Genomic DNA, 25,365 nt, shown 5'->3' with positions numbered 1-25,365 from the left:
TTGACTATGCCGTTGGCGAGCAGGAAGATGCCGTTTTAGTTTGTATCAAAGGACTCGAACCCGCCGTCAGTGATGCCAGACACGGCGCCGAATATGATGCCCGTAGGAATAAATCCAGCGCCCGGGTTGATAGCGAGACCGCCTCCTCCTGTAGAGACGTAGCGATTCTGAATGTTGGATGGATCTAGGACCCAGTATGTGACGCGCACGCATAATGTCGTTGGCATGTTGTTACGTGACATTTCGATAGTTGTTGTTGCTGGTCGGATACAAGTTGGAGCTGAAAAGGAGCTTGTAACCAGCGAGACCGAAACGGGAGACAAATCGGTGGTTATGCTTGGGTAGAAGTCACTGGCTTGGAGTGCTGCCTCTGCGAAGCTCGTCGTGAGTGGTCAATTGGCGTGGTCGATGCCATGTCAGCGCCAGCAGTTTGGCTCAGCCTCATCGCACTTGATCTTGCGGCCTGTAAGTCCCGCGCGTTAACGCCAGGCCGGTACTACGGGGAATGAAGAACAGACGTACTTGCATGTCCGACATCAAGTCTTGATTTTAGAGCTGCCTTTGCGGGAGCATTGTGGACGGAATTCCTTCTTGCAAAGAAAAAGTGAATTAAGACCAAAGATTAGACATATAGGGTTGATATGCTGCTGCTCTAACAGGCTAGGAGGATGATATAAGATGACAGAGGCCATTGGGAAGCCCATTTGATATGTTGATGTGCTTGAAGTTGCGAATCAGACGGAGCCGAGCCACCATCTCCACTTCTCGGCCGTGAAATAATGGGGTAAATTCGAGCCCTCATGGCGAATCATCTCCCTATTTTGGCTTTAGCTCAGATGGCGATGCAGGGCATCTGGTGTTACGTCGTCAGTCATACCAACGGGTAGTACAAGGAGGTAGCAAAGAGAACATCGGAATACTTAGCATGCGGGGCCGATGGAACCTCTGCTCCATCTTGATTAACAGTCCTGCATATAAAGCAGGTGGCATAGTCTACCGATTTCTGAGATGGCTGCGGCTTGTATGAGAACGGGTAGCCAACGAACAAGGCCTGCTTCCTTACAACTAAAGAAAAGAACCTGCCCTCTAACTTCCAAAGTCTTTGACTGCCACTGGTTCCTTATCTCCCATTCCAGAACAGCCTGCCCACCTGCAAGATAATATCAAGAGACGGCGTCTGACAAGTGTTGTTCCGTTAAACTATAACTTAACTACTACTTTTGCATCCGCTTTCGGTAGGCAAATACCTCTTGTTGAGCCTTTTACAAAATCGAGCAACACTTTTATATCAGCAGAGTCGACAGACTCTTCAAGGTAACTTTCCAAACCTTGCTGCCCTGACTTCTGGAAGATCACCAGTGCAGTTCTCAAGATTGACATCCTCTCAAACGTCCATCCCCGCCGCCTTAACCCTTCGTTGTTCAAGCCCACTGTCCTTGCTCTATTGCCGATGACGGTAGAAAATGGCAAAACATCCCCAGTGACCATACTTCCCCCACCGACAAATGCCAGCTGGCCAATCCGACAAAACTGATGAATGCCAGTTTGCCCAGACACGATGGCACTTCTACCCACAGAGACGTGACCTGCTAATCCAGTTCCAGTAGCAAGCACTACATCGTCATCAATCTGGCAATCATGGCCGACATGGACGTTTGTCATAATATAACATCTGTTTCCAATACGTGTAATACTACCTCCGTCTGTCGTACCTGTATGTATTGACGCAAACTCTCTGATGATTGTTCCATTTCCAACGACCAAGGCAGTGTTTTCCCCTGAGTATTTCTTGTCCTGCGGCGGTCCACCCAAGACTGCAAATGGATATACTTTACAGTCCTTGCCTAGTGACGTCGATGATAGAATCGTTACGTTAGAAATAAGCTCTGTGCCATCTCCAATTGTCACATTAGCCCCCACATGACAGAAAGGGCCAATTTTGACATTATTTCTGAGGATACAGTCGCTGTCAAGCAGGCTCGTGGGATGGACATATGTATTTTGAGGTTGCAAACTCGTATCCATTATGAAAAGTTCAGGGAAGTTTGATGGAATTATTCCTGATTTCAGAGTAGATTCATCAGCTTCCAATCATGCACTTGCATCTTTTCCGATTTCAATCAGCAGCCCTCCATGTTATAGCAGGTGCGCAATGGTGGAGTTCTAGAAGGGCCAAGACGGGCCGCAATATGACTATGACCGGATAGATCCCAGCTCCTTAAATCAATAGTGCTTACATATGAGTGCCAGTTACTAATCCAATAATGCCAGTTATTAAAAGGCGTTGCTTGGACATCAGATCCAGCTGACAAGCTTGAAAATGGAATCGCTCGCGTGATAGACCGTTCCCCAGAGTCCAGCTTACATGGATGACTGTTATTCATCATTGGGGTACGGAGTATATTTTTTATTGATTTATAGCCTCATTCAAATCTATTTCGGTGCTCATTACCTCATAGACTAAGCATTGAAGAGGATGAGCTGACGACAGTAGTCTAGCCTTTGAAGCTATGGTTTTGGCCCAGCATCTTAGTGGCACTGATCACGCTCCAGTGAAGTTCTACCAGCGATCACGGTCAAGACTATCGAGGGTAATCGGTGCTGCTGCTTTGCAATCAATCAATACACAACCTAATACCGCCGAATAGGGCTACCATTCAAATACGAAATAGCATATTTAACGATAGCTTCATCGGTTCAAAGAGCCGGTGAACCGGAAAATAATAGTATAATGGTGCAACATAATTTACTCAACAAAAGCAGTAGGATACATCGTCAAACATCAGCTGTTAGTAGTTACCAAAATTTCCATGGCGCGTCGGGTCACCGTACGGACCTGGCACGGCGCTTCAATGTATAGAAGTGCCTAGTTAACCATATTGGACGGGGCATCGATTTCTGTGTGGCGGATCACAGGTCTCTCCTAGTTCACATGGCAATGTGGGTATTTGGTCAAGACATTCTGACGATTGAGGCAAATAGGTTTCACAAGAATCATTGCACCACCATTCATGTTCCAGGAACATTCCCATCACCACAATGTAATACTTTAAAATTCGGACACGAAAATATATAATATTATGCGAATATAAGCGTTCTCTGTTAAAAAGATCATTTGAGGACAGATATCAAAATTAAACAGGATTATGAAGTTACAAGTTCCACTCTTCAGAAATCTTCTCAAAGGCAATATTGCCAATTATATAGGCTACAATTTGAGTATCTAGAAACATCAGCTGTTATCGCCATATTGGCAATTCGAGGGGCTATGAAACAGTCAACGTACGACCACTGGCATCTAATTAGTCATAATATTCCACGATAGTAAGAGAAAAGAGTTAATGTACCTAGGAAGCAAAGGAGTTACACTTATATCAGCGACTCTCAAGTTGTGTAACCCATGTACTTTCAGATGGCGATCTACACAACTCAAAGGATCATCTACTGTGCCCATTTTGACTGTACAGCTGGGGTGGAAGAGGCCCATGCCAACAGCGTGAGTAAATGCCTTTGCAACGGGCGTGCATTAGCGAATAGCTTGGCATATTTTAAAAGTGGATTTATACTTGCCTCTATGTCTTCATCGTTGGCTGAAGAGGGGGCCAAGATTGGATGCTTTATATACTGATTCAAATAGGGCGTATCGAGAATTCTCAAAGTTTCCTTAGTAGCTTCTTTTAAGGCAGCACGATCAAATGGACTGGCGAGATAGTTTGGATCGATGACTGGTGGAACGGTAGGATCAGCACTAGCAATAGAGACTGTTCCTTTAGATTGTGGATTCATCAACGTGAGGAACATGGTCAGATAGCCATCATTTTTATCTTCAAATACGTAAGTAGGCGGGATAAGGGGGCCCGGCTAGTATTTTGTCAGTCACTTCCAACAACCACAAAAGAAACAAATTAAGCTAATAGGCTCACCGTAGTCAACTCAAAATGAGGTGTGGTTTGCTTTAGAAGTAGCTCTCGAGATTCGGGAGGGAGTTGATTAAATCCTTCCAAGTCGGCTATACCAGGTAATTGAAGAAAGGCAGTAACAGCTGAAGACATAAACTGTGTCAATGGCCCGGTCTTTGAACTTCTGAGTTCACGCTCGGCCGAAGACATTTTCATCTCGTCAGATAAAAAAGTTACTCTTTCCGAAAAGCCATGGCCCATATGATACACTATTGGTATGCAAGGGTGATCGGAAAAGCCTTTTCCAACACCTGGAAGGTTTTGTACAACGTTAATTCCGATTGATTGAAGCTCAGCCAAAGGACCAACCCCGGAGTGAAGTAAGACGTGTGGACTGCCAATTGCGCCCGCAGTGAGTATAACTTCCTTATTTGCAAAGTCTATGGCTGTTTTAGCGAATCACATCTGTCACGTTTGCTATCATACGATGACTTACATTGTGAACGATTGCACTGCACGCCTACAGCTCTCTTTTCCTCAAAAACTATTTTGGATACGAAGGAGCCTCGGTAGATTCGTAGATTTGGAAGACTCTTCTTGAGGAATGCCGAGTCGCTCGTTGTCCTGAACCCTTTTTTGTTGGAATTTAAGGATAGTCCAAAACCAATAGGATCGCCGTCGTTTTGGTCCAGGTTTATTGAGTACTAAATCCATGAGTTAAGGGACTTGCAATTGGTCGTACCTAAAAAGATTCGTTTTACATACCCCAATCTCGGCCGCAGCCTCCAAAACGTGCTTGGCCTCTGGCTCTATCAATGGACCAATTGATACTTCTACTGGCCTATAATCTTCAATAACTGATTGAAATAGCTGTTTTCGGATAGATATGGAGATTTATTACCCTGAAAATCCGTGACAGTCGGCCCTTTGCTGAGAGAACTTTTCCCAGCCAGTTGGTAGTTTTAAAGTGACCTTTTCAATCTTGGAAATTTTAGCTTCTAGCCTAATAGGTGAATGGAACGAAATACCTTTTTAATACTACTGAGTATAGACTGAAATCCCCATTCTTGGGCTTTGGTTCTCTCAGCCCAAGCGTCAAACTCATCCCTAGCTCCAAGGGACCAGACTTGGAAGTTAATCTGCGAGCTTCCACCAAGGCCTTTGCCTCGGATCATGTCAATTTCTCTGCCACCATAATGGGCCTGAGGGGTTGACTTAGATCCATAGTTTAGTTCAGGATGAGAGGTAGCTAAAGAAAACCGGTGGAAAGTTTGGCGCAGTGAATTGTTTTCCTGTCTTTCTCCTGCCTCGAAAAGCGCAACGCTTGGCTTTGTTGCGGTTGATGCCAGCTTTTCGGCAATAAGGCATCCGGCGGTTCCACCTGGAAAACGAATTAATCATTTCTCCTTACAATTTTTAAAAAGAGGCTTTTTCTCATACCACCAACAATGATGAAGTCAAAAGTTTCAGCCATCTTGAAAGGTATTTTTTGACATAAGGATGAGAAAACTGAGAATGCACCGCTGGAAGAATATATATATATATATGCCACAAAAAAATATAGGAATGAATTTTATAAGGATTTTTCTCTATTAATCTTCCTCTAATTACTAAAAAGCGAAAATCTTGTTATTTCGATTACACTATTTCGCACCTGTATTCGCTTCATATGGATTATTAATCTCCTGCAGAAATAAACAATAAATATTAGAATCAGCATTATTTTAACTCTCTGAAATTTCTCTATAAAGTATAAATCTACTAATCAAATATTGAGAGAGAGTTGTCCTGCATTTATATGATCATGTCGGGTTACTAATGTGCTCTATTAAAGTCAAGTTACTATCTAGCTTCGCAATAGCCTCGGGCGCAGAAGTGATTCCAAACAGAGTCCATAAGCAACAACTGTCTAAACCTGTAACTAATTACTTCTTTAAGCTCATTTTATCTTTATTTGAGAATTCCACGTCACTTGTTGATTAGATAATCCATTCTGTATGTGGCTCTTTTATGTATATCATCATCTTGTCTATTCGGTCATTTTCCTACTGAGTTCAAAGAGTGGTGTGATTTTACCTATGTACATGTAACTAAGCACTAGCAGTAGTGGTTACGTGTATTAACTATTGAGACACTAAGCGCTAGTCTGCAGTCAACAAAGCTGCATGTATTCTCATTCTCCGAATTTCCTTCTCAGATAGTAGTCCATCTCATCCTAAGAATCGTTTGGCCAAGTTCACCACTTGATTAAGATGATTTTGAACACAAAATGGCGCTTCCATCTCCTGTTTCACAAAAGATTAAAACAATCCCCGTTTGCTTCTAGTTGCCGCAGTTAGGGCACTATCGCCAATTTTATCTACTTTGCTCACTATGCACGTGGTAAAGGCTCGAAATACAATTGTCAATGGCAAAGTGTGGACTTTATGGGTGTCTTTAAACCGAATATTGTTATCATAAAACTATAATCAAGACCATGAGAAAATATAATGAATTTCTGACCCCCATGTTCTATTAATAGCCAATGACTTCAGTTATCTGCGTCCTGGGGTCCTCTGCAAATCTCATAGAGCAGCCTACTGCCCACTAGTAAAAGCTCGGAAAGCTTATAATCTTGCACCGAAACAGTTTTTGCTTGATAGAAAGGCAAGTTACGCCTAGATTCATATCTTGAAATGGCCTCTGCCTCGTTCTCTAGGTCCGCAACATATTTATACCAATGGCCTAGATTGAACTTTTACTGTTCTACTACGGCGAAGAGCGCGTGGCTAAGAGACACTATATATCCTCTCCTCTTTTAAACGTTGTGTTTCCTGGAACTTTTTTCTTGGGTTAAGGGTGAATTAATGGACACCTTTGGAAACCCTAAAGAGTAATTCTTCCTGCTGGAAGTATTTAAGTGAGTTTCCCTTGGGCAATATAGCACGTATATCATATATTACCCATCAATCGAGTTGCAATGGACTTACCACCACCACCAGATATTGGAAATTTCTGCTCAAGCTTACTTTAAGGCTATCGCCAGGATTTAAGGTCAAGTGGCTGCTTGCAAATGTCAGCCGGCTGAATGATTCAGCATGGCTACCATTCCGTATATCGAGCATAATCTAGGGACTACAGGAGAATGTCAGTACAGACTGTCACTCAATATCAATTTTTACCATGAGCAAGGGTAGCTCTTTTTGATACCACTGATCGGACAACAGCTGGAGACGCCACGATTGAGATCGTGGTAGACACGCTCAGATCTCGGCCCCCGAACAGGCATTGCTAATATTTTACCTACACTAATTGGCCTAGACCCACAAAGGGTCGACCGCATCATTGAAGTTATGGAAGAGGCCACAGCTGGACATCCACATGCTAAGACAGCGCTTGATGTTGCGTGTTGGGGCATCTTTGGCAAATCGGTCAGACTACCAGAATGTGAGCTCCTAGGGAACGTTGAATACATTGTCAGGCAGGTTGTTGACAGCGGCCTGGCCTGCAAGCAATAAAGATGCTGAGATGTCTTTGAGAGAAGGCATGATGGCAAAGTAAAATTATGTATTCACATTGCCGTTGTCAACGCCGAGAGTCAAACCACTACAGCTGAAAAGAGCGTATCTGGAGAATATCAAGCAGCCTCAAACGCTTGAGGAGAGGTTGCTCCTTTGGTCGTTGACTAGAAGTATGGGCTGTTCCGCTATATAGTTGCTTGAACCTTGAGCATGTGCCCTGTAGCTAGTTCTGCTTATGCTGGCATGGCCATGGATTACCTGTCTCTGTCGTATATATAATACGGTGAGTGAGCCCCGGTTTCCACCACGCACTAATAGCTAATACCAAATGGTTCGCTGAGAACGGAGGACTGCGATCACTTGTGTAAACGCCTCGTATTGCCGCGAGACCCATCGTCTGTATACTAATCAAACTTGCAACGCTTTGTAATACAGTATACATGGCTTGTCGGATTCAATGCCAACAGCAGTTGCAACAAAAAAAAAACATACAACAGCCGGTGTTCGCTGATGGTCACCCACTCAACTACTAATCTGCCTCTCATTGGCTTGACGATGGGAGAGCAGACGGGATCCCGTATTCTCCAATGGATATGGTCGTATGTGCCATAAAGCTGATTAATTCTAGCTTATAGAGAGAGACGATGGCATAAGAGTAAAAGAGAGCAAAAAAGAACGAAACATACAACAGCCGGTGTTCGCCAGTGGTCACCCACCTGACTACTAATCTGCCGGTTAGTGGCTTGTCTATGGGGGAGCAGACGGGACCCCGAATTTTCCACTACCTATGGTCGTATGTATCTGTATCAACATTAGCTTAATATATATCTTGATAGCACAGAGAGTACCGAAGAGCGAAATAATCATTTATAAAGTAATTTTCACGGGCATTTGATATCTCATTTGAGGGCAAGCGGCTAGATATGCTCATAATCGTTAAAAATGATGTTGTAGTGGCAAGATATATATTCATGAATTTTGTGGTTAAGTTGCTTTGTAAAATTAAACAACACGGCTACAGAATTGAATCCCGGGGACTCTAGAAATTGCAGTTCCCTAACCCTGTAAGTAGCATATGTAGTCATATTATAGGCCTGACTATCCAAGGTCACGCTTAATAAAAGCGACTATTATGTTCAGATTATCTATATTGCGTAGCTATTAGATTCAGACCATATTAACTTGTTTTATTAGTAGATCAAAAAATTGGTTAGAGTCAAGGTATATCCTATATCCAGGAACCTGAGTTCAAAGATACATCATATTAATTGCTGATTGAGTGGATTAATAATAGTTCAGACAACGAGAGTATGATCACTAGATGCTATAAAGGTTACGATGATACACATTTGATCAACGTAATACGTAGTGATCAACGTAATACGTAGAAGTGTATGCGGGACATTATATGCTTTAGAGCAGAAGAAAACGAGAGCTCGAATACTTGGTGTGAACAGAATCAGAACAGTATTCTAGAAGCTTCGAATCAAACATGCTTAATCCATGATATGCATTGAGCAAAGCAACTTTTTCTGATGAACAAAAGGCTCATTGCTAGACCGGCACGGTATAATTTTATGCGGGGAGAAAGAGTCGTTTCGGGGGTTATTTTTCAATAAACGTATAGACGGATGTTAAAATTGAATAACATTCTAGCTTGCAGATGATGCTTAGTTCAATTAGACTCGTCATTTATATACGTGCTCGCAATTCCGTGCTCGCAATTCCGTGCTCTAGACATGAGTTTATGCTTAACTTGGCGTGCGGTGGTTGGTCGACTCCTTCGGGATAAGCTCGATTCTGCCACTTCTCAACTTCACAACCAACACACACATGCGATTTCACGCGGTCTGGCCCACAAACGCCAACTTGTCAACCCAGCAATTAATCTCTCCATTTGCTAAGGATGGGAGGAGGTCCATCTAGATACGTTCCGGAGCCCTCTTTATCCGCTGAGGAGAAAGTAGCGCAGGCCTTGCGAGAGAGAGCTGAATGGATACACCATCTATTCCCGATCCAGAGCACGGACGATGATGTAGACCCATCGTTGTTATCATCCTCGCGAAACGCGATAATCTCTGCGTCTGATGGCAAGCCGACTTCTACTCCGTATCTGGTATTATTACCCCCCGAAATCATAGAAAATATCCTCAGCAGCTTGAATAATCGCGCAATTAAAAACCTGCGCCTTACATGTCGGCGGTTTGCCGCTATTGCGGCGCTGCGCATCAACAGGGTATTCCTCTCGGCAAATCCCCTTAATATTCAGGTCTTTCGCGCCATTGCCGACCATGATGTGCTTCGTCATAAGATAGTTGAGATTATTTATGACGACGCGCGTCTATGGCGCTCCGCGGTTGATGCTGCTGAGGCTCGAGAGCCCACAGAACCTGGCTTTACTTGGAGACAATTTCCATCCGACATGGAGTGGTTTGAGAGTGAGCGTGATGAAAATATAGAAAATATATGCGGTCGCCTTGGCTGCGATGATCCGAGGCGCCCCGAGCATGTTGCCAGGGCTCGGCGCGCGCGTGCTGAATTATCTCTGGGGGAATCATGGGAATACTACCAAGTTCTACTACGCCAGCAAGAAGAAGTCATTACTAGTGGAGCTGATGCAGATGCGCTTCGATATGGGTTGCAAAGGTTTTCCTCACTTCGAAAGGTCACAGTCACTCCCGCTACTCATGGGTGGCTGTTTTCACCTCTTTATGAAACTCCCATGATTCGAGCTTTTCCATACGGATTCAACTGTCCGATCCCGCGTGCCTGGCCTTATGTGATCGACACGACCATTCATGCTGCACCATGGGAGAATGAAAAAGCGAGATGGCGCGGCTTCAATCTGGTCACAAAGATATTGGCCGAGGAGCAGCATAATGTTTCGGAATATGAAATTGATGGCCACTACCTTGGGACTGGGCTCAATTGTCGATTATTTGATAGGCGGTGCGAGGAGTATGACGATTTCGTATCAGTTCTTCGTCTTCCAAATTTTAAGAAGCTGAAACTATCGCTTTTTGTGGATGGCCAAGACTTTGTGGACTGGTCAGCTGTTTGTAATGGTCTGTTGCGTAAGGCCCTGGCAGAAGCTACGCAATTGGAGCATGTGAGCATAGCTATGGGTTGGGATCCAGATGGCAGAGAGCAATTGCCGGAATTGAGAAGATTCCTTCCTATCGAGTGCTGGCCTAAGCTGCAACATTTCGAGCTGTGGCATGTTGCAGTCGAAACAGCCGAGTTATTATCAGTCATTTCACAACTCCCAGATGGACTGCTTTCTCTCCAGCTAAACATGTTAGTCATTTCCCATGCTGACGGCTACCGCGACTTACTCAACGAGATGCGCGACAAATTGCATTGGGGAGAGCAGCGCCCTCACACAAGGGTGATCATGGCTGCATCTACCGACGATCACACTCGTGGGCGCGCGATATGGGTTGAAAAAGAGATTGATGACTTCCTTAAGCGTGGTGGTATAAATCCTTTTGAGAATAACGGTCAGGAACTTTTTACGCCTTGCTATGGAATGGGGGTAGTACGTGATGTGTTTGACCCGGACTGGACAAGGCCCTGGGCAGAATACGAAACATACCGAAAATTGGGGTATTATGAGACCTCATAATCATTGAGCGTTATCAAACCAAGTTTCTGCTCGTTTGCTAGTTAGTGGCCACGTAATATTGTACAACGGACTACCCGTTGTGCTCTATCGGCCTTTTAATATCAGCACGAAAGAGTACTCTACCTACATTTGTACGTCTGATGCAAAACCTAGAATTAACACACTTCCTGAGGAGCAGCCAATGGCAAGTTTCTGCGTCGCCACTGCCGATCTCACAGGGCGATATTCTGGCGGCAGCCAGAGGATGTTTTGGCCATTACAATTAACGAGCATCTGTCCTCACTTACAGCTCAGCCTATGGCTTTAGATTTGATACGATGCTTAGATCTCTCACTAGTCTTTGAGCTATGAGGTAGTCTATCCAGAGAAATAGTGGCCCTGTCAGTGACAATTGCTGACTCGTTTATAAGCGATGAGCGAGATTTGCGACTGGAGATAATCCACTTGATGAGAGATGATGAGACCTTGATGAAGTGTGGATGTCTAAAAGTTTTGGCAAATCACCCGATGCACATTCGTCAAGAGCGCCAATGATCCTACAGAACAGCATCGTCTTGCCGTTGTCAGAATCGCCTTTAATCCACAGCAGCTGGGTGTTTTTCATTGCGGCGCCATTGCTACAATAGATCGCAGCATAATTAACCCTAGCTGTGTGCAATTATCATTGCCTAGATTCTGATGAAAAGTTACAGACGCATTAGAACCAATAGCAGAGATTTGGCTGCTGCTTGTATTATCGTTCTAAATACTCCCAGGACCGTCGAGTTGGAACCAAGGGCCATCACTTTGCTAAACCCGAGTGTTTTCTCTGAATACGTCGTCTGAGATGTTCATTCTACTCAATACTAGCCCCTGGCCGTTGATTCTCAGAAGGTGTCTCGAAATGCATAATGTCAGGTAAACCACCGAGACAGCAAAGTGAATACGAGCAATGGACAGCTTGTTGCTGCCTAAGCCTTGCAACCTTGCGGGGCAATGGACGAGATAGAGGGCCATGAGCCAGTAAAATTTCAGCAAAGATTCAGGAAGGATTGGCATTCTTGGCTGAATATTCAAGAGAGGAAGGACAAATGGAATAAGCTTATATGAGCCATACCGTGGAGCCCTCGTCGCAACGGCTTGGACTGCTGTTTCATCGCGTGTTTCCACCAAAGACGGCGCTTATTGCTGCTGATGCGCGCTAGCAGCCTTCAATTCTCGAAACAGCAAGTCCCGGGCCCCTATTTAATTTTTGTATCAGACTCGGACGACGCCACCTATCTTCGACATCTTCAACATCTCCATATCCATTCCCGTCAATGGTCGGACCAGCACGCGCAGCATGACCCGCGCAATTTGGCTCGATGGCCTGCGGGGCATTGCTGCGGCCATTGTTGCGACGGACCACTACTTCATGGGCGCCATTTTGCACGCCGGCTTCAGGTCCTTCTGGGCAGATCCGCCTGAGGAGAATCGTCGACTGTATCAGCTGCCGCCCTTCCGCCTGGTCTTTGCTGCGCACGCCATGGTGCCCCTGTTCTTTGTAATCTCAGGTTATGCCATCTCAATCAATCTCATCCGACTGAGGGCCAGCAATAACAGCGAGGGGTTCCTTCGCCGACTGTCTTCGGCAGTCACACGCCGCGGCTTGCGCATCTATCTACCCGTGTTCTGCATCACAGTTATTTCACAGATCCTCTTCTTCCTCAATCTCTTTCAATGGGAACCCTCAGATGATATTGTATGGGGTCGGAAACCCTGGACTGCACCATGGTTCCACGTTGAGTTCGTTGCTCGGTACATGCTCGACAACATCAACATCCTCGCCATCCAATACAACGGTGGTCTTAATGGCCAGCTTTGGACTATGGCTCTCGAGTTCCGCGGGTCTTGCGTTGTGTATCTCCTCCTTCTGGGTCTGGCGTTTTGGAAGCCGAGGCCCCGACTTTGGGCACTTGGAGCTTTGATGGCATACTGGTTCTACTTCGGGTTCTGGGATGTACTGGGATTTTTGGCAGGGTACTGGTTGGCCGAGTTGGAAGTCTTGTCGGAGTTGCACACTATTAGTACCGAGACGGAGTACCCATTCTGGCTCAAACCATATATCCCAACCCGGGTGCGATCCGTAAACTTCAGCACCATCCGAACATACGTCATGTTCGTCGCCGGCATGTGGCTTCTCTGCTTGAGCGACGACGGTGCTCTCCCGCCAGGATACCAGTTCTTGCAGATTGCCGAAACCTCGCGGTGGGATGGAAATTGGGGGATAGTGGACAAGACGTGGAAAACGGTGGGCTCAGTGCTGGTTGTCTCTGCGATCAGCTCCACAGAACAGCTTCAACGCCCCCTCAACTCCAAGCCAGTACAGTATTTGGGGAGAATATCTTTTTCGCTATACCTTGTACATCAAACCATCTACCACTTGCTCTGCGACCCTGTCAAAAATATCCTTTGGTTCATAGCCACAGGAGGATCGCAACCTGGCGATGATGCTGGTGATTACATAATTACATCCGCATTCTGTTGGATTGTGGGCTTCATCATCCTCTCAACAATCAACCTGTATACGGCAAATGTGTACACGAGATTCGTTGACGAGCGATGCATCAAACTTGCAAAGAGGTTTGACCAATGGGTCTCCCTGTAGCTGTTATAACAGCGACGACAGTCAATAAGTGGCGATCCTCAGCTACTATACTGCTCATAACAACTTAGTGCATTGTTGATCGCCGAATACGAGATGAAGAGTGGAATGAAATTACTACGGTCCAAATTAAACCGGAACTCCGCTAAAGCTGATGTGGCTGTTTGAAGGAGGGCTGGAGCTTGATCGCGACGTTGCGATGCGGTTCAGAGAGCGGAAAAGGTTTTATTATGGATAAAATTGTGTAAATTGTGTGCTAACTACTGCAGGATTTGTTAAAATAGAGGAACTAAACTCGAATAGATGAAATAACGAATTAGAAGAGTCGAACATTTTAAGATAACGAAATAGATATGTATAACAGAGGCATCCAGTACCTGGTTTTAAACGCTTGGCTACACACATTGCCCTACAACGTATAATGCGGGACACAAGGAATGAAGTTTAGAGATTGGCCGCCGAATGCTCGCTATATTACTAGAGGGTATGTGTTGGTACAGTTATCCATGACAAGGCCAACAATTAATGACTTTACGGTTTGTGGTACATATGAGAATATATGGTTTTAGTATAACTTCACAAATGAACAACATGAATGCTCTTCGAGCAATCTTGTTGTCCAGCTCGGTTATTTCAGCACAGTTATAGCGGAGAAGTGACTGCGAATTTTGAGCTATGTTTGCCAGCATTGTACCTCGTATAGCCTGAGCGTTGTTAATATTGTGCATGGCCATATCTTAAAATCGTAATGTAGAGTAAATAAGGAATAGCTCAATAATTATGCTACCTAGAAAATTGAGAAAGCGTGATGACACCACCTTTAATTCACAGGCAAATTCTCTTGATAAGCAGCACGGCCCATTTTAGAAGCGCCGTTATCCTATTGGTAGAGACGGAATGCAATATCCCAGAGGCCTCACCCCCCTACGTAAGAAATGGGTGTACTGAAAGTGTGGCACCCAGTACACCACGGGTTTCGCTGCGTAAACGTACAATGTCATAAATTAACATTCTTTGAACACAAATATTTTGCAAATTATTGTCTCAAATCCATGTCAGACTATTTCGTAGACCATTATACATGGTAACATATTGTTAGAACGAGATGGTAATACAAATATGAGTAAACAGTGAAATAATATTGTCTATATGCAAACTACGGGGTATCAACATTAGGTCACCGTCGCAAAGAAATTATCTCCAGAATATCCGAACGCCATGCCTTGTCTTTGTGCTGCCTTCACGCACCTTGTCTCAAATCCACAAAGGGCCTGAACAAAATGGTGGTTTGGTATCGTCAAACGGCTTAAGCTTTAGTTCTAAAGGTCAGAAAAATAAGCTCTGACTGAGTCACTGATTGAGAAGAACCACTTCACTTTCCTCATCAGCTTGGTCCCTGCGGATAAGTCTTGCGACTTGGTGTCGTGCGAAGAAGTGGAAACGAAACTTTGCTTGGCTTCTTGTATCTCTGAAAGTTCATCCCTAGTGTTGGGGCGAGACATTTCAGCCGGTTCGTCTGTAAGTTGAGCTGGAGGCATCAATTTGGCGTCGACCAACCCGTCGACCGAAGTCTCTGCTTGTTCACCCTTTTCCCCTGGCCCATGCATAAGTTCTCCAAATCTGGCCACTGAAAAGTCGCACATCTGCTTGACTACGCGATCATATACTTCTGGTGACAACTTATATACCTTGTCCTGCAGAGTATATGCGGGCATCTGGAGAAACTCTTCAACGTGCATGACCGTCTCGCGTACTGTTTCTCTAGGTGCCTCGAACCACTCCCTGTGTCCTCCTTGGCATTTGAAGCATTCTAAAACACGAATGTTGACATGTCGGAGTATGACTTGAGCAATCCTCTCGGCCTGCGGGGCACCGACGAACCTTTTCGTTTCGTAAATAATTTTGGTATTAATTCCATAGCAGTTTTTAGGTTGGCGCAGTCTCTCCTTGGCGCTCTTACTCGACCACCCAATCTTAAAGAGTGAAGAGTTCTTCTTATGTTCAAGGATGTATACAACGCCTTCTTTCATCTTCTCGTGTGTAGGATGACTGTTGATCACTTGAAATACTGGCGAGTGGTCTCGTATTGACCTGGTGCGCTGAATCCCGATAATGCCAAGCCCTTTTATGACTGCGTTTCTTCTCTCTTCATCGTCTCCACTCTCTTCATCGTCTTCTCGCCCATCGTTGTCTTCCCTCTCAGATGAGGTATCATTTATGCCGCTAGTAAATATAGAGTCTCTCATTCTCTCGGCATGATGCTCTTGCTTTATATCGGGGGCGATGATATTGTCTCGAATAGTCTCTTCTTTAGCAATGATATCTTCAGCATCTCCTTCGGCACTCTCTTCATCACTATTGTCCTCGATAAAAACGTCTTCCCCATGAATAGACTCAGTAACACATTCTTCCTCAGTGACATCTTCCATGTCAAATCGTGAGATGGTTCCATTACGCAAGGGGGTAGTAGGGAGAGAGCTCATTAATGTCGTATTGCTACTGAGTGAACGAGTCTCCGTAATGCTATCAACGAAAGAGTTGCCATCATCTGATGTCGCATAATCTGAAGATGCTATGGATCGTGCAGGCGTCGAGGGGAGAAGTTGTAGTGCAGCTGCCGTAATTGGTTGTATAGTCGACGTTTCGATTGACTGAACAGATGGTTCTGATTGATGTTTTGAAGTGGATCCATCGATGACACGTTCTTTCTTCCACATATCAAAAGCGTCGAGGGCTCTGTCACGATGTCTCCCCTTACAATGTGTATAAGTGACAAAGGTTTTCATTTTTTCGTGAAAACTTTCAGTGACAGGGCATTCTGTCATGTCCTGGAATTCAAGGAACAGACTAGGAATGTGCCATCTTTCGTTCTTCCTACAAGGGCGATTTCTGCATCTCCCGCCATCAACTCTCTTTGTTCGACAGGTTTCGAAATCGGAGTCTTGTGGATTCGGACATACATCAGTGTGTCGCTGTATCTCCGCGAGCTCCTGGAAGACAGGATTTGGTCTCACTTTTTTGGAAGACATCTCTTAAATGAATTGTTATAAATTATATCTTTAACAAATTTCTCTTGATACAGAAGCAATTCTAACTCATGCTGTAGGGCCCCATGAGAACCATCAAGTATTAATGCACGGGTAGCTGAGGCTGTGAGACTAGATGGAGCGCCTGGTGGAACTGCTATTATGCATGTTGGTTCTGCTTTTCTGCAGCGTGATCACAAGCCCTGCCACTCGGTGGGCAGAATACGCAGAAGATGGGCTGTTTTTGCTACCAACATGCATATCCTGGAAATCACTCATCCAATTAGGCAGCTCATTTATCGATAGCTGAACGTAGGATATGCAATCTATCCCACACCTGAATCCCAAATGAACAGACTCCTCGTGTTTAAAGTGGCAACCCATTGGTGGTTTGTGGCTTGAATCCGGGGGTGGTCGGCTGCCTCTCGATAACGAGAGAACAGGATATCTGGAATGCACACTCAAAATCGCAAATTAGTTGGCCAGCGCAGCTTACGGCTATTTAGCGAGCATTTCCAAGGAATTTTGCAGTCCTCTTTCAGGTATACGAGATTTTGATATTCTCCTGCCTACATGTAGTCAAGTTGAAAGAGCTTTGGAGCTCTCCACGAGAAATACTTATTCAACTGCCACACCCGATCTATCTATATTCGCCCCTCTTATGTTTTTCTTTCTCCTTAATTTACATACGATACGAAATGTCATAATACTCTCCTTTGATTCTGTTGCAGAGCTACAAATCCCACATCTCCAGTAGAGGTATCATGAGGGACAAAACAACTAACCAGTTTAACACACCCTCTCGGGCTGTAACTTCGAACGCGGCCAACAGAAACATCAAATGTTACATAAAGCCGGTTTTTTGTGTTATGAGAAACGTTGGCCCTGCGGTTCGATTAGAGTCCGAAGAGAAGGAAGACCCATACAAGTTGCAACAGGCTACAGCGCGCCGGCCACCATGATTATCAAGCCATCTGTCTTCAATGAGTGACTTCTGTTAAACTTATGCTCGATACGGTTTAGAATTGCAGTCTCATCATTTATCACGATTAATTATTCTAGCCAAGCCAGGCAGTGTAGGATCTTTCGCAACGGGCCATAAATACGGTCGCATTAGTGCACACCCACTCTTAAGTCCTATGGTCAGCCATCAGGTCGGCGCTTCGAGAATGTGATTGCCTAGAAATGAGTGGTAATTGGTAGTTCGTACTGGAGTGTCTCTCCGCTCTAGTCCAGATGTCGGGAGTATCGGAGTTTGGTGTAGCAATCCAGAGCATACGCAACTGGTTTCGTTCAGAGAGAGATTCAGGAAGAACCGTTATTCCCTAATAAGCTATTAGTGTTAAGCTTTTTGATGTGTATGTTCTAAAACAACTAGGAACTTCGGAGTACTAATATCTAAATGCTGTGGACAAAAGATAATTCTCTATAGACTTTGTTAAGTGACGCTTTTTGATACATAAAACTAAGTAACGATTTCACTTTATCTAGTCACTATTGAATGAATTGCCTTATAAAAGGAACTGATATATTATCCTTGAGGTCTTTTCCCTTGATCTGTTAGAGTCTGTAAGTTCAGTTCCTAGGCATTGTTATTAGCTACGCTAGGTGGTATGTTCACAAAGTTCTTTCATTTTGCAATTTCCATAACATAAGATGTGCCATACAAAGCTGATAGAAAAACCCTCCTCTAAAAATAAACCAAATAATAGCACGAACTTCTCTTCACTAGATAGAGAAAGACAATACAAGTTCGCTACGCAAAATGATCCCTAGCTGCGGCAGCGGCTTTATCCTAGAGAGAAAGAACCTGTACAAGCTAGATCAAATGGTTCCGTAACTTGTTGTTGCTCCGTGGTCTTAACAGCGGTATGCAGGCTGGGTTCCGCAGATATCTTTATATAAGTGTAAGCCAGTTCCCAGGTTCGTTCCTGACTTGTCAACAAATTAACATCTATATTTATTCTTTATACTAAAACTTTAATTAATTCTTTATATTCAATCGCTGTCGTAATATATATATATACATATATATTCTGTCTCATATTCTCTATATCTTGACACGTGCTTTTATAGATTAAATATTCAACATAGTAAATATATCTTGTCTTTACTATGTTATAGAATCTTAGATATAAGTTGATTTATTATAAAGACAATATTATACTAGGTAGGTATATGACTAGATGGTAATCTGATACAATTTAAACCAAGAGCCAATGCCCACTACTACGGGGATTCTCTTAGACGCGTGTTGGGTCTTCAAACCATGTTAGCAGGCCCTCGAATTAGGGATAGTGACATGTTGGCCTAAACCTAAGCAGTGAGGCAGCATATTAATGGCCCATTCACTTATGAGCAGCTAGCGCCGGGTTGATAATAATACGTAACTACATGTAATAAGAATTATTGCGGTCTTATGCAGCGTGCGGAGCAGGCTGCATTGGTCAATTCCTGTCCAGGGGTCCCATACCAATGAGATCAGGAACCTGCATTTGCTTTGCGTCTACTGCTTTAGGCCTTCTAGTGGGACATGGCCGAATAGAAGCCATGTTGCCTGGAATGAGTCATGAGAGAGCCTTTCTCTGGTGGGGACTACGACAGGCAGCAAGAGAGGTTTGTAGCCACGTCATTCATGTTATATATTGTTTAAATTGTCTAGCCTCCCTGCTTTCTTCTATTTTATAAGCTTTCTCGCTATATTCATTTCCTATCGCCATTCAAAAATGCCTTCCCAACCACCCGACCATCCACATGAATTCCACGCCGGCGTATGGGATTATGAAGCAAACAGGCCAGTCGTCGATGGGAAGATAGAAGATCCCATCACTGGCGAGGTTATACCAGTCACGGAAGGTACATCATTTTACGCAGGGCCACCTAACGTGGATATTACTATCATGAACCTACATGCCGACGCATCTGGCACATTCCGGTTCCAGCGAGCATTTCCGTTTGAGAGATTACTTGCTCACATTATGAGAGTCATAGATAGGGAGGGAATAACGCTTCACGCGTTGAATGCGACGTCTTATTCTATTACGGTCGTCTTGGCGGATGATTTGAAAGAGAAAGGCGGCTACGATAAAATCGCACTAGAGATGGTCAATGGTATTTGGGACTCGCCAGCATGATCATACGAAGCAGCCAGCATTGAAGTCCATATTACATCAACTACAAAGTTCATAGTTCGTGAAATACATGAATTGGTGCGTTTATTGAACTACACATCCATAACTTATGCCCCATGCGCGAACCGAAGCCGTAATTTACTGCAGGCACGAAGTATACATATAGCTCCTTGCTACCATCGTCTATTGGATCATGGATGGAGACAAGTCGACTTGGGCAACCAAGATTGAGAAATCTAAGTAGAAGTTAGGCTGGAAACAAATATCAAGGGCCTGTGGCCTTGTAGGGGAAATGCCTTATAATGTAGCTTTTGAGGGAAGAGGGAGCTGAGAGCGAGTCAAAAGGATATATACCTAAGAGAACAACAGCCCACCATAGTCGCCTACTCTCTTCAAGTTCGCTGCGATTATATGGACGACGCAGCTTCAAGGCGTTTGGTCCTCCAAAACCCATGGCCTGGCCGTAGCGTGTACAAGCGCCCACGGACAGAAATGCGGATGGGTAGATGGCATGGTTAATCTCATAGAGAGAGATGAGCAGACCAGCTTCCGGGCATTCAACAGACATGACACCTGCCATCTCTAAACTCAAAAACCCTTGCTTTGTTGCAAGATGAGTGTCGGTGCGGGTGCCGTTGCCTGGCGGCTCGGAAGGTGTCGAGGCGACAAGCCTCATGCAGAGGAGAAGCAGCGCCACGTCCGCAGGCAGCTCCGCCGGCGTTTTCCCAACAACCGGGCGCGGAAGCGTTCCTCGTCGAGGACGGGCAGCCATTTATGGACCCCATTGAAGAAGGCCGAGACGTACAAGTCTTGCTCCGCCCGCGTGGCTCCTGTGAAAACGGTGGGAAACGCATGGCTCCCGGGATAGGCCGTCGGGACGTGGATGCGGTGCTGCTGAAAGACATATCGGTCGACGAAATAGACAGCTGGGAACTCTACCGGCGGTGTCCATAGCTCATTAGCCTTCTAGGATCTGCGCTGGTGGTCGGTACGGAGGAGGCCGGGAGTTGGGGGTAAGCCGCTATCAGTCACAACATCACGACCACTCCGACCAGACGAAAGTTCCCGCGGTATTCTGCTCGCCCGTCGGGGGTAAATACATTCGCAAGATCGGCTAATACGTTGTTCTGGTAGTCAGCCATCTAGCAGGGCCTGGTTCCTCCGCCTCTGTGTTGTTCGAACGCCTTACATTGAGCACTGCGAGCACTTCGGCGTTGTTTTGTCGCATTTACGGTTTTGCAACTTGCAAGATACGCATGCTGGCGCCATTGTTCAAGCCGGATCATTTCATCCACTGCTACTTTGCGATTGTGAAGTACATGTAGGTAAGGGGAGATGAAGACGCACGGCGGCCGCGTCTTCATTGTTACAGGTGGCTCGTCTGGGTGTGGCTACGAGACGGCCAAGGCCGTTTACAATCTCAACAGCCGTGTCTACATTGCCGGCCGCTCGGCTCAGAAGGCAGAGGAAGCCATCCGCAAGATCAAATTCGAGCCGGCCGCTCCTCATCCAGCCGTCAAAGGGGGCCGAGGCGAGATTGTCTTCCTTCGACTTGACCTTCACGACCTTGATACCGTCAAGGCATCCGCCGCCGAATTTCTCTCCAAGGAGTCAAGCCTGGACGTAGTGTGGCACAATGCCGGACTCGGAGGTGCGCCGTTCGGAAGAAAGACTGTCCAGGGCTTCGAGACGCATCTTGGCGTCAACGCGCTCGGTCCGTTCCTCTTCCAGCACTTCCTAACTCCAATCTGTCTTGCGACAGCCGCCCGGTCTGGCGCCAAGCCCGGCTACTCGAGGGTCGTCTTTGTTTCGTCTTCGGGCCATCGAGCGGCGCCCAAACCCGACGGTATCAACTAGGGTGACCTCAACTTGCACGAGCTGGGCAGCATCAAGGGAGCCATGGCCAAGTATCCACAGAGCAAGGCCATGGTGGTCATGTTTGCACATGAGTTCGCCCGGCGCTTCGCGGTGCATGGCCTCCTGTCACTGTCCCTTCACCCAGGGTCTGTCAAGTCCAACTTCCAGAGCAACCAGCCCGCGCTTGTCAAATGGCTGACATCTCCGCTGCTTTACGAGCAGCATTATGGCGGCCTCACCCTACTGTTCGCTGGCTTCGCTGATGTCGTCGACACGAAAATGCTCGAGCAGGGCGGGAAAAATGGTTCCTATGTCGAGCCATGGGGTGTTTAGGGTACTGGAGCCGACCATGTCTTTGACGGTCTTATACATCGTAGTATGGGAGAAAGATTGTAGAAGTTGTGTGAGGAGCTCTTAAAGGAGTGGTTGTGATATGTAGATAGAAACCCTATAAACTAGGCGTCAAACACTTGGTTGACCAAAAAGTTGCCAAACGCAACCTAGTGTAAGCCATAAAAATAACACATGTCTCATATTCTCCGAAAGAGCGAAAGCCAAGAACATATTCCGTTGTAGTGGAGGGTGGCTGGGAAGATTCTAGCGGCTCGGCAGTGACGACATGATGTAGAGTGCGACGTCATTTAAAGGGGAGAAGCCTCCCAAAACGGAGTCAAGAAATTCCAAAATCAGATAGTATATAAGCTTCATATGAAGGACCGTGACCAGTTGTAAAGAGCTTGACGGGGTCACATTTCTCCACTGCCTATGGCTGTATATGATCGAATTGAGACAGATTCTTTATAGTTCACTTGGTTGCTAAGACGTGGCTCCTTTTACTAACGATATAAGCTCCCGGTCCTGGCACACAAGTTCAGGATTGCTTTTGCCAGTAGGAACTTATAACATAAGTCAGGAGTCCCTTTACTTAATGATCAATCAAGTAATGGTTTAATAACGAGTATTGACACTTAAGTGATAGGGTACCTATAGGTATAAGATGCAAGCTTGCTATATTAAGTCTAAATGAATGGTCTGATATACTAAGTGAGTGTGATATTAGATCGATCTATAAATGTAAATCTTGTAAAAGTTGGACTGTAAAAAATGCAATAATAAACCCAAGACCGAAACCATTCCCCTTCTATGATTCCTCCAAAACCCCGAGATAAGAGAAAGTCTAAGTAGATCGGTTGCAGGCGATTGTGAAACCAGTTTGCCAGTTCAAAGGCTTCTGAGAGAATGTCTGAAAGTCTCGCTCTGGGTCGGCAATGCTGGCAACCACTGTTTCGAGATCCTTCAAGACAACACATGCCACGTTGCTAAAGTCGGCAGTAAACTCCAGACTAGTGACAAAGAGAGTTCCGTCCTTCTCGAGGTTGGTATCGGCGTAAGCCTGTCCAAGGCTAACATTGGATCCATCAAGAGGGATAAAGGCGTTGCCGTTTGCTCCAGTGACATCGTTGGCAAATTGAACTTGAACAGAGTCTGTACGACGGGCAGGAGCTGCAGAGACAGCGAGGGCGAGAGTGGAAAGAGTGAAGGCAATAGCGGAACGCATTTTGATAAAGATATGAATTATTGGTTTGGATTAGAGTTGAGATATTTGATTGAAGAGATGTTATTTTTTGTGGTCTTGTTGTAGTGGTTGTTGTGGTGAATGTTGTAGTGATTGTTGTTGTGATGATATAAAACAGTATCTGAAGAGCGAGATGGAGAGCTGTTTATATAGAAAACTTCTTCTTTGAAAATGTATTTTTACGATATCCTATATATAGCTTGATGTTGTACAGAATAAGCGGATAGAAGTGTTCCGTACAAAGCCACAGCTAGCTTGAGGCTAAAGCTACCAGACAATAATATGCCAATGGCTTATGAAATTCATAAGCCGCAATAATTATATTTAATGAAGTGTATTACTGGTTTACATAAATTGACTAGTGGGTACGCCACATGGCTAGTTGTTGCTTACGCTGAGGCGGAGTGAATTGTCATGTGCGCTATGTGCTCCCAAATGTAAGCTAACATGCAAACGCAAAGTCTAACGAAGAACTCCACGGGTAAGAAGCTGGAGAACAGTTTGTGCTAAACAGTTTGGTACATAACAGGGACCGGCTTAGTAAATTTCCTAAATATAGACTAAAAATAGAGTATCAGGACTGGAAAACCTAGAGCTGGGCAAACTCATCTGGAAATAGAACTGCGCCTCAGCTGAATCTAGATTGCCACACTAATTCACTCTGCATCCTCTTCAAAGTTACGGCAAAATTTCTACCTTATCCTTCGTCAATACTTGTAAAATTCTTTCGAGTACTGCGTGCGGCCCCCAATCTCGATGAATAATCCGAAGGTACCGCCTTCAAATTGTATGGCGCAAATTTGGGCAGATATACATCGTATTCGGGCTCCGCATAGTCAAATACAACAGGCTGAAGGACCTGTACCAAAAGCTGACGAGCCGTTCTTTCCGTCAACATGCCTGAGCGCCACTCTATAGCCACCTGTTAGCCATGTCAACAGTAAGCACATGCAGATGAAAAGAGTACCAATATTCATGACAAAAGCTAATTGCGCCATTACCTACGGATTGGTTGTTCTTCGGAATTTGATTACTGGAATGTACTGAAATAGATACGGAAATGCTGGATTGCAGAATTGGAAGAGAGAAACATCATGTTATATGTGATATTCTTTTCTAAGAATAATAATTCTACACACTGAAATGTCTCCTAATCCATACCCTAGAGCACAGAACTATCATTTGCAGCGCAGCAAGTTGGTCGATACTTATGGGGAGCGACAAGATCTTATGACTCTGGGCATATATCTGCGTCTTTAAGTAGCCTTGGCATGAACACCGTCTTTGGTGATTCATTTGCTTCATCGCCAGTGTTGTAAAATTCGCTGGTAGTTTTCCGTTTCGTTACTAAAAACGAATTTTATTAGGTTAGTAACGAAACAAATGTTGTTTCGTTTCGTTTCGTTTCGTTTTCTTCAGGGCACTTAAGAAACGAAAACTAATTTAGTACTAACGACTGGTTACTAAGAAATTCCTTGATAATATTTAATTTAGTGACGAATTTACAACCCTGTTCATGGTGCTCAAGGCAGTGCGAGAGCTAACGGGAAGCGCGGCTTAGAGCACACTTAGTAGATGAATCGGGGATAATTCCAACGCCTGGGTCTGAGGTCTTCGTAGAGTATCGTTAGACTGGGACGTTGAATCGCCTAGTTCATAAAAAGGTTCATCTATGGGCCCGAGTTGGTATATATCAGGGATATTATGGATATACAATGCAGAGTTCCTGTGAGTGAAGGAAACATCTCGCGAGGTGTATTCTTTGATGGGTGCAAATGAAATTAGTTTGGAACTGTGGCCCTTCGCCTTGAAACAAGTTTTTCCGTTTATATTTTCCTTTTATCGACATATATTCGATCTTCGCTGTTCTTTCTGGCTTCAATCCAACCAAGCTTGAAATTACAACCAGCTTGTTGTAGCAAATTTCACTCGATGCACTGCGCAACCTCCTCTTTGATGATTTTTATCCCAGCATACCGACACCGAAATGCTGGTCATCGAATCGCGAGCGGGTAAATTTTTTGCATATCATTCACCATCTTCAGAATTGCTGTCCTCCGTTATATCAGAGGAAAACAATTACTGCGCGGTTAAAAATTGTCAAGTAAAATATACCATAGCGAGCAGC

General features: G+C 44.9%; 11 protein-coding genes across 11 annotated transcripts; 6 read left to right on the top strand and 5 right to left on the bottom strand.

Moving 5' to 3' along the window:
* Nucleotides 1–35: 35 nt before the first annotated feature.
* On the bottom strand, nt 36–242 carry TrAFT101_010088 (uncharacterized protein; the record flags this gene model as incomplete). Its single annotated transcript, XM_066128832.1, has 1 exon — nt 36–242. The coding sequence occupies one exon, from the start codon at nt 240–242 to the stop codon at nt 36–38; it is 207 nt and encodes a 68-aa protein (XP_065984957.1).
* A 3,199-nt stretch (nt 243–3,441) lies between these two features.
* Nucleotides 3,442–5,373, bottom strand: TrAFT101_010087 (uncharacterized protein; the record flags this gene model as incomplete). Its single annotated transcript, XM_066128831.1, has 7 exons — nt 3,442–3,861; nt 3,924–4,339; nt 4,396–4,603; nt 4,665–4,740; nt 4,801–4,880; nt 4,928–5,280; nt 5,340–5,373. 7 exons carry the CDS (start codon nt 5,371–5,373, stop codon nt 3,442–3,444), a joined length of 1,587 nt encoding a protein of 528 aa, XP_065984956.1.
* Nucleotides 5,374–6,976: 1,603 nt separating this feature from the next.
* TrAFT101_010086 (uncharacterized protein) lies at nt 6,977–7,396 on the top strand (the record flags this gene model as incomplete). Its single annotated transcript, XM_024903805.1, has 2 exons — nt 6,977–7,025; nt 7,200–7,396. 2 exons carry the CDS (start codon nt 6,977–6,979, stop codon nt 7,394–7,396), a joined length of 246 nt encoding a protein of 81 aa, XP_024760972.1.
* Nucleotides 7,397–9,232: 1,836 nt separating this feature from the next.
* On the top strand, nt 9,233–11,714 carry TrAFT101_010085 (uncharacterized protein). Its single transcript, XM_024908024.2, has one exon. The coding sequence runs from the start codon at nt 9,306–9,308 to the stop codon at nt 11,022–11,024; it is 1,719 nt and encodes a 572-aa protein (XP_024760974.1). The 5' UTR covers nt 9,233–9,305; the 3' UTR covers nt 11,025–11,714.
* A 184-nt stretch (nt 11,715–11,898) lies between these two features.
* On the top strand, nt 11,899–14,331 carry TrAFT101_010084 (uncharacterized protein). The gene has a single exon (XM_066128830.1). The coding sequence runs from the start codon at nt 12,346–12,348 to the stop codon at nt 13,648–13,650; it is 1,305 nt and encodes a 434-aa protein (XP_065984955.1). The 5' UTR covers nt 11,899–12,345; the 3' UTR covers nt 13,651–14,331.
* A 467-nt stretch (nt 14,332–14,798) lies between these two features.
* TrAFT101_010083 (uncharacterized protein) lies at nt 14,799–16,661 on the bottom strand. The gene has a single exon (XM_024901880.2). It carries the CDS (start codon nt 16,470–16,472, stop codon nt 14,967–14,969), a length of 1,506 nt encoding a protein of 501 aa, XP_024760977.2. The 5' UTR covers nt 16,473–16,661; the 3' UTR covers nt 14,799–14,966.
* A 2,724-nt stretch (nt 16,662–19,385) lies between these two features.
* On the top strand, nt 19,386–19,956 carry TrAFT101_010082 (uncharacterized protein). The gene has a single exon (XM_024908025.2). The coding sequence runs from the start codon at nt 19,400–19,402 to the stop codon at nt 19,805–19,807; it is 408 nt and encodes a 135-aa protein (XP_024760978.2). The 5' UTR covers nt 19,386–19,399; the 3' UTR covers nt 19,808–19,956.
* Nucleotides 19,957–19,987: 31 nt separating this feature from the next.
* Nucleotides 19,988–20,576, bottom strand: TrAFT101_010081 (uncharacterized protein; the record flags this gene model as incomplete). The annotated part of the gene is made up of 2 exons (XM_024898656.2): nt 19,988–20,040; nt 20,159–20,576. 2 exons carry the CDS (start codon nt 20,574–20,576, stop codon nt 19,988–19,990), a joined length of 471 nt encoding a protein of 156 aa, XP_024760979.2.
* Nucleotides 20,577–21,139: 563 nt separating this feature from the next.
* TrAFT101_010080 (uncharacterized protein) lies at nt 21,140–21,661 on the top strand (the record flags this gene model as incomplete). The annotated part of the gene is made up of 1 exon (XM_024906654.2): nt 21,140–21,661. The coding sequence occupies one exon, from the start codon at nt 21,140–21,142 to the stop codon at nt 21,659–21,661; it is 522 nt and encodes a 173-aa protein (XP_024760980.2).
* Nucleotides 21,662–21,703: 42 nt separating this feature from the next.
* Nucleotides 21,704–21,994, top strand: TrAFT101_010079 (uncharacterized protein; the record flags this gene model as incomplete). Its single annotated transcript, XM_066128829.1, has 1 exon — nt 21,704–21,994. One exon carries the CDS (start codon nt 21,704–21,706, stop codon nt 21,992–21,994), a length of 291 nt encoding a protein of 96 aa, XP_065984954.1.
* A 790-nt stretch (nt 21,995–22,784) lies between these two features.
* On the bottom strand, nt 22,785–23,219 carry TrAFT101_010078 (uncharacterized protein; the record flags this gene model as incomplete). Its single annotated transcript, XM_024900076.2, has 1 exon — nt 22,785–23,219. The coding sequence occupies one exon, from the start codon at nt 23,217–23,219 to the stop codon at nt 22,839–22,841; it is 381 nt and encodes a 126-aa protein (XP_024760981.1). The 3' UTR covers nt 22,785–22,838.
* Nucleotides 23,220–25,365: the final 2,146 nt, after the last annotated feature.

The sequence above is a fragment of the Trichoderma asperellum genome, chromosome 6 (assembly GCF_020647865.1).
Source record: "Trichoderma asperellum chromosome 6, complete sequence".
Classification (NCBI taxonomy): Eukaryota; Fungi; Ascomycota; class Sordariomycetes; order Hypocreales; family Hypocreaceae; genus Trichoderma; species Trichoderma asperellum.
Note: the sequence above shows the minus strand (reverse complement) of the source record. Positions and strands in the feature narration are given on the sequence as shown.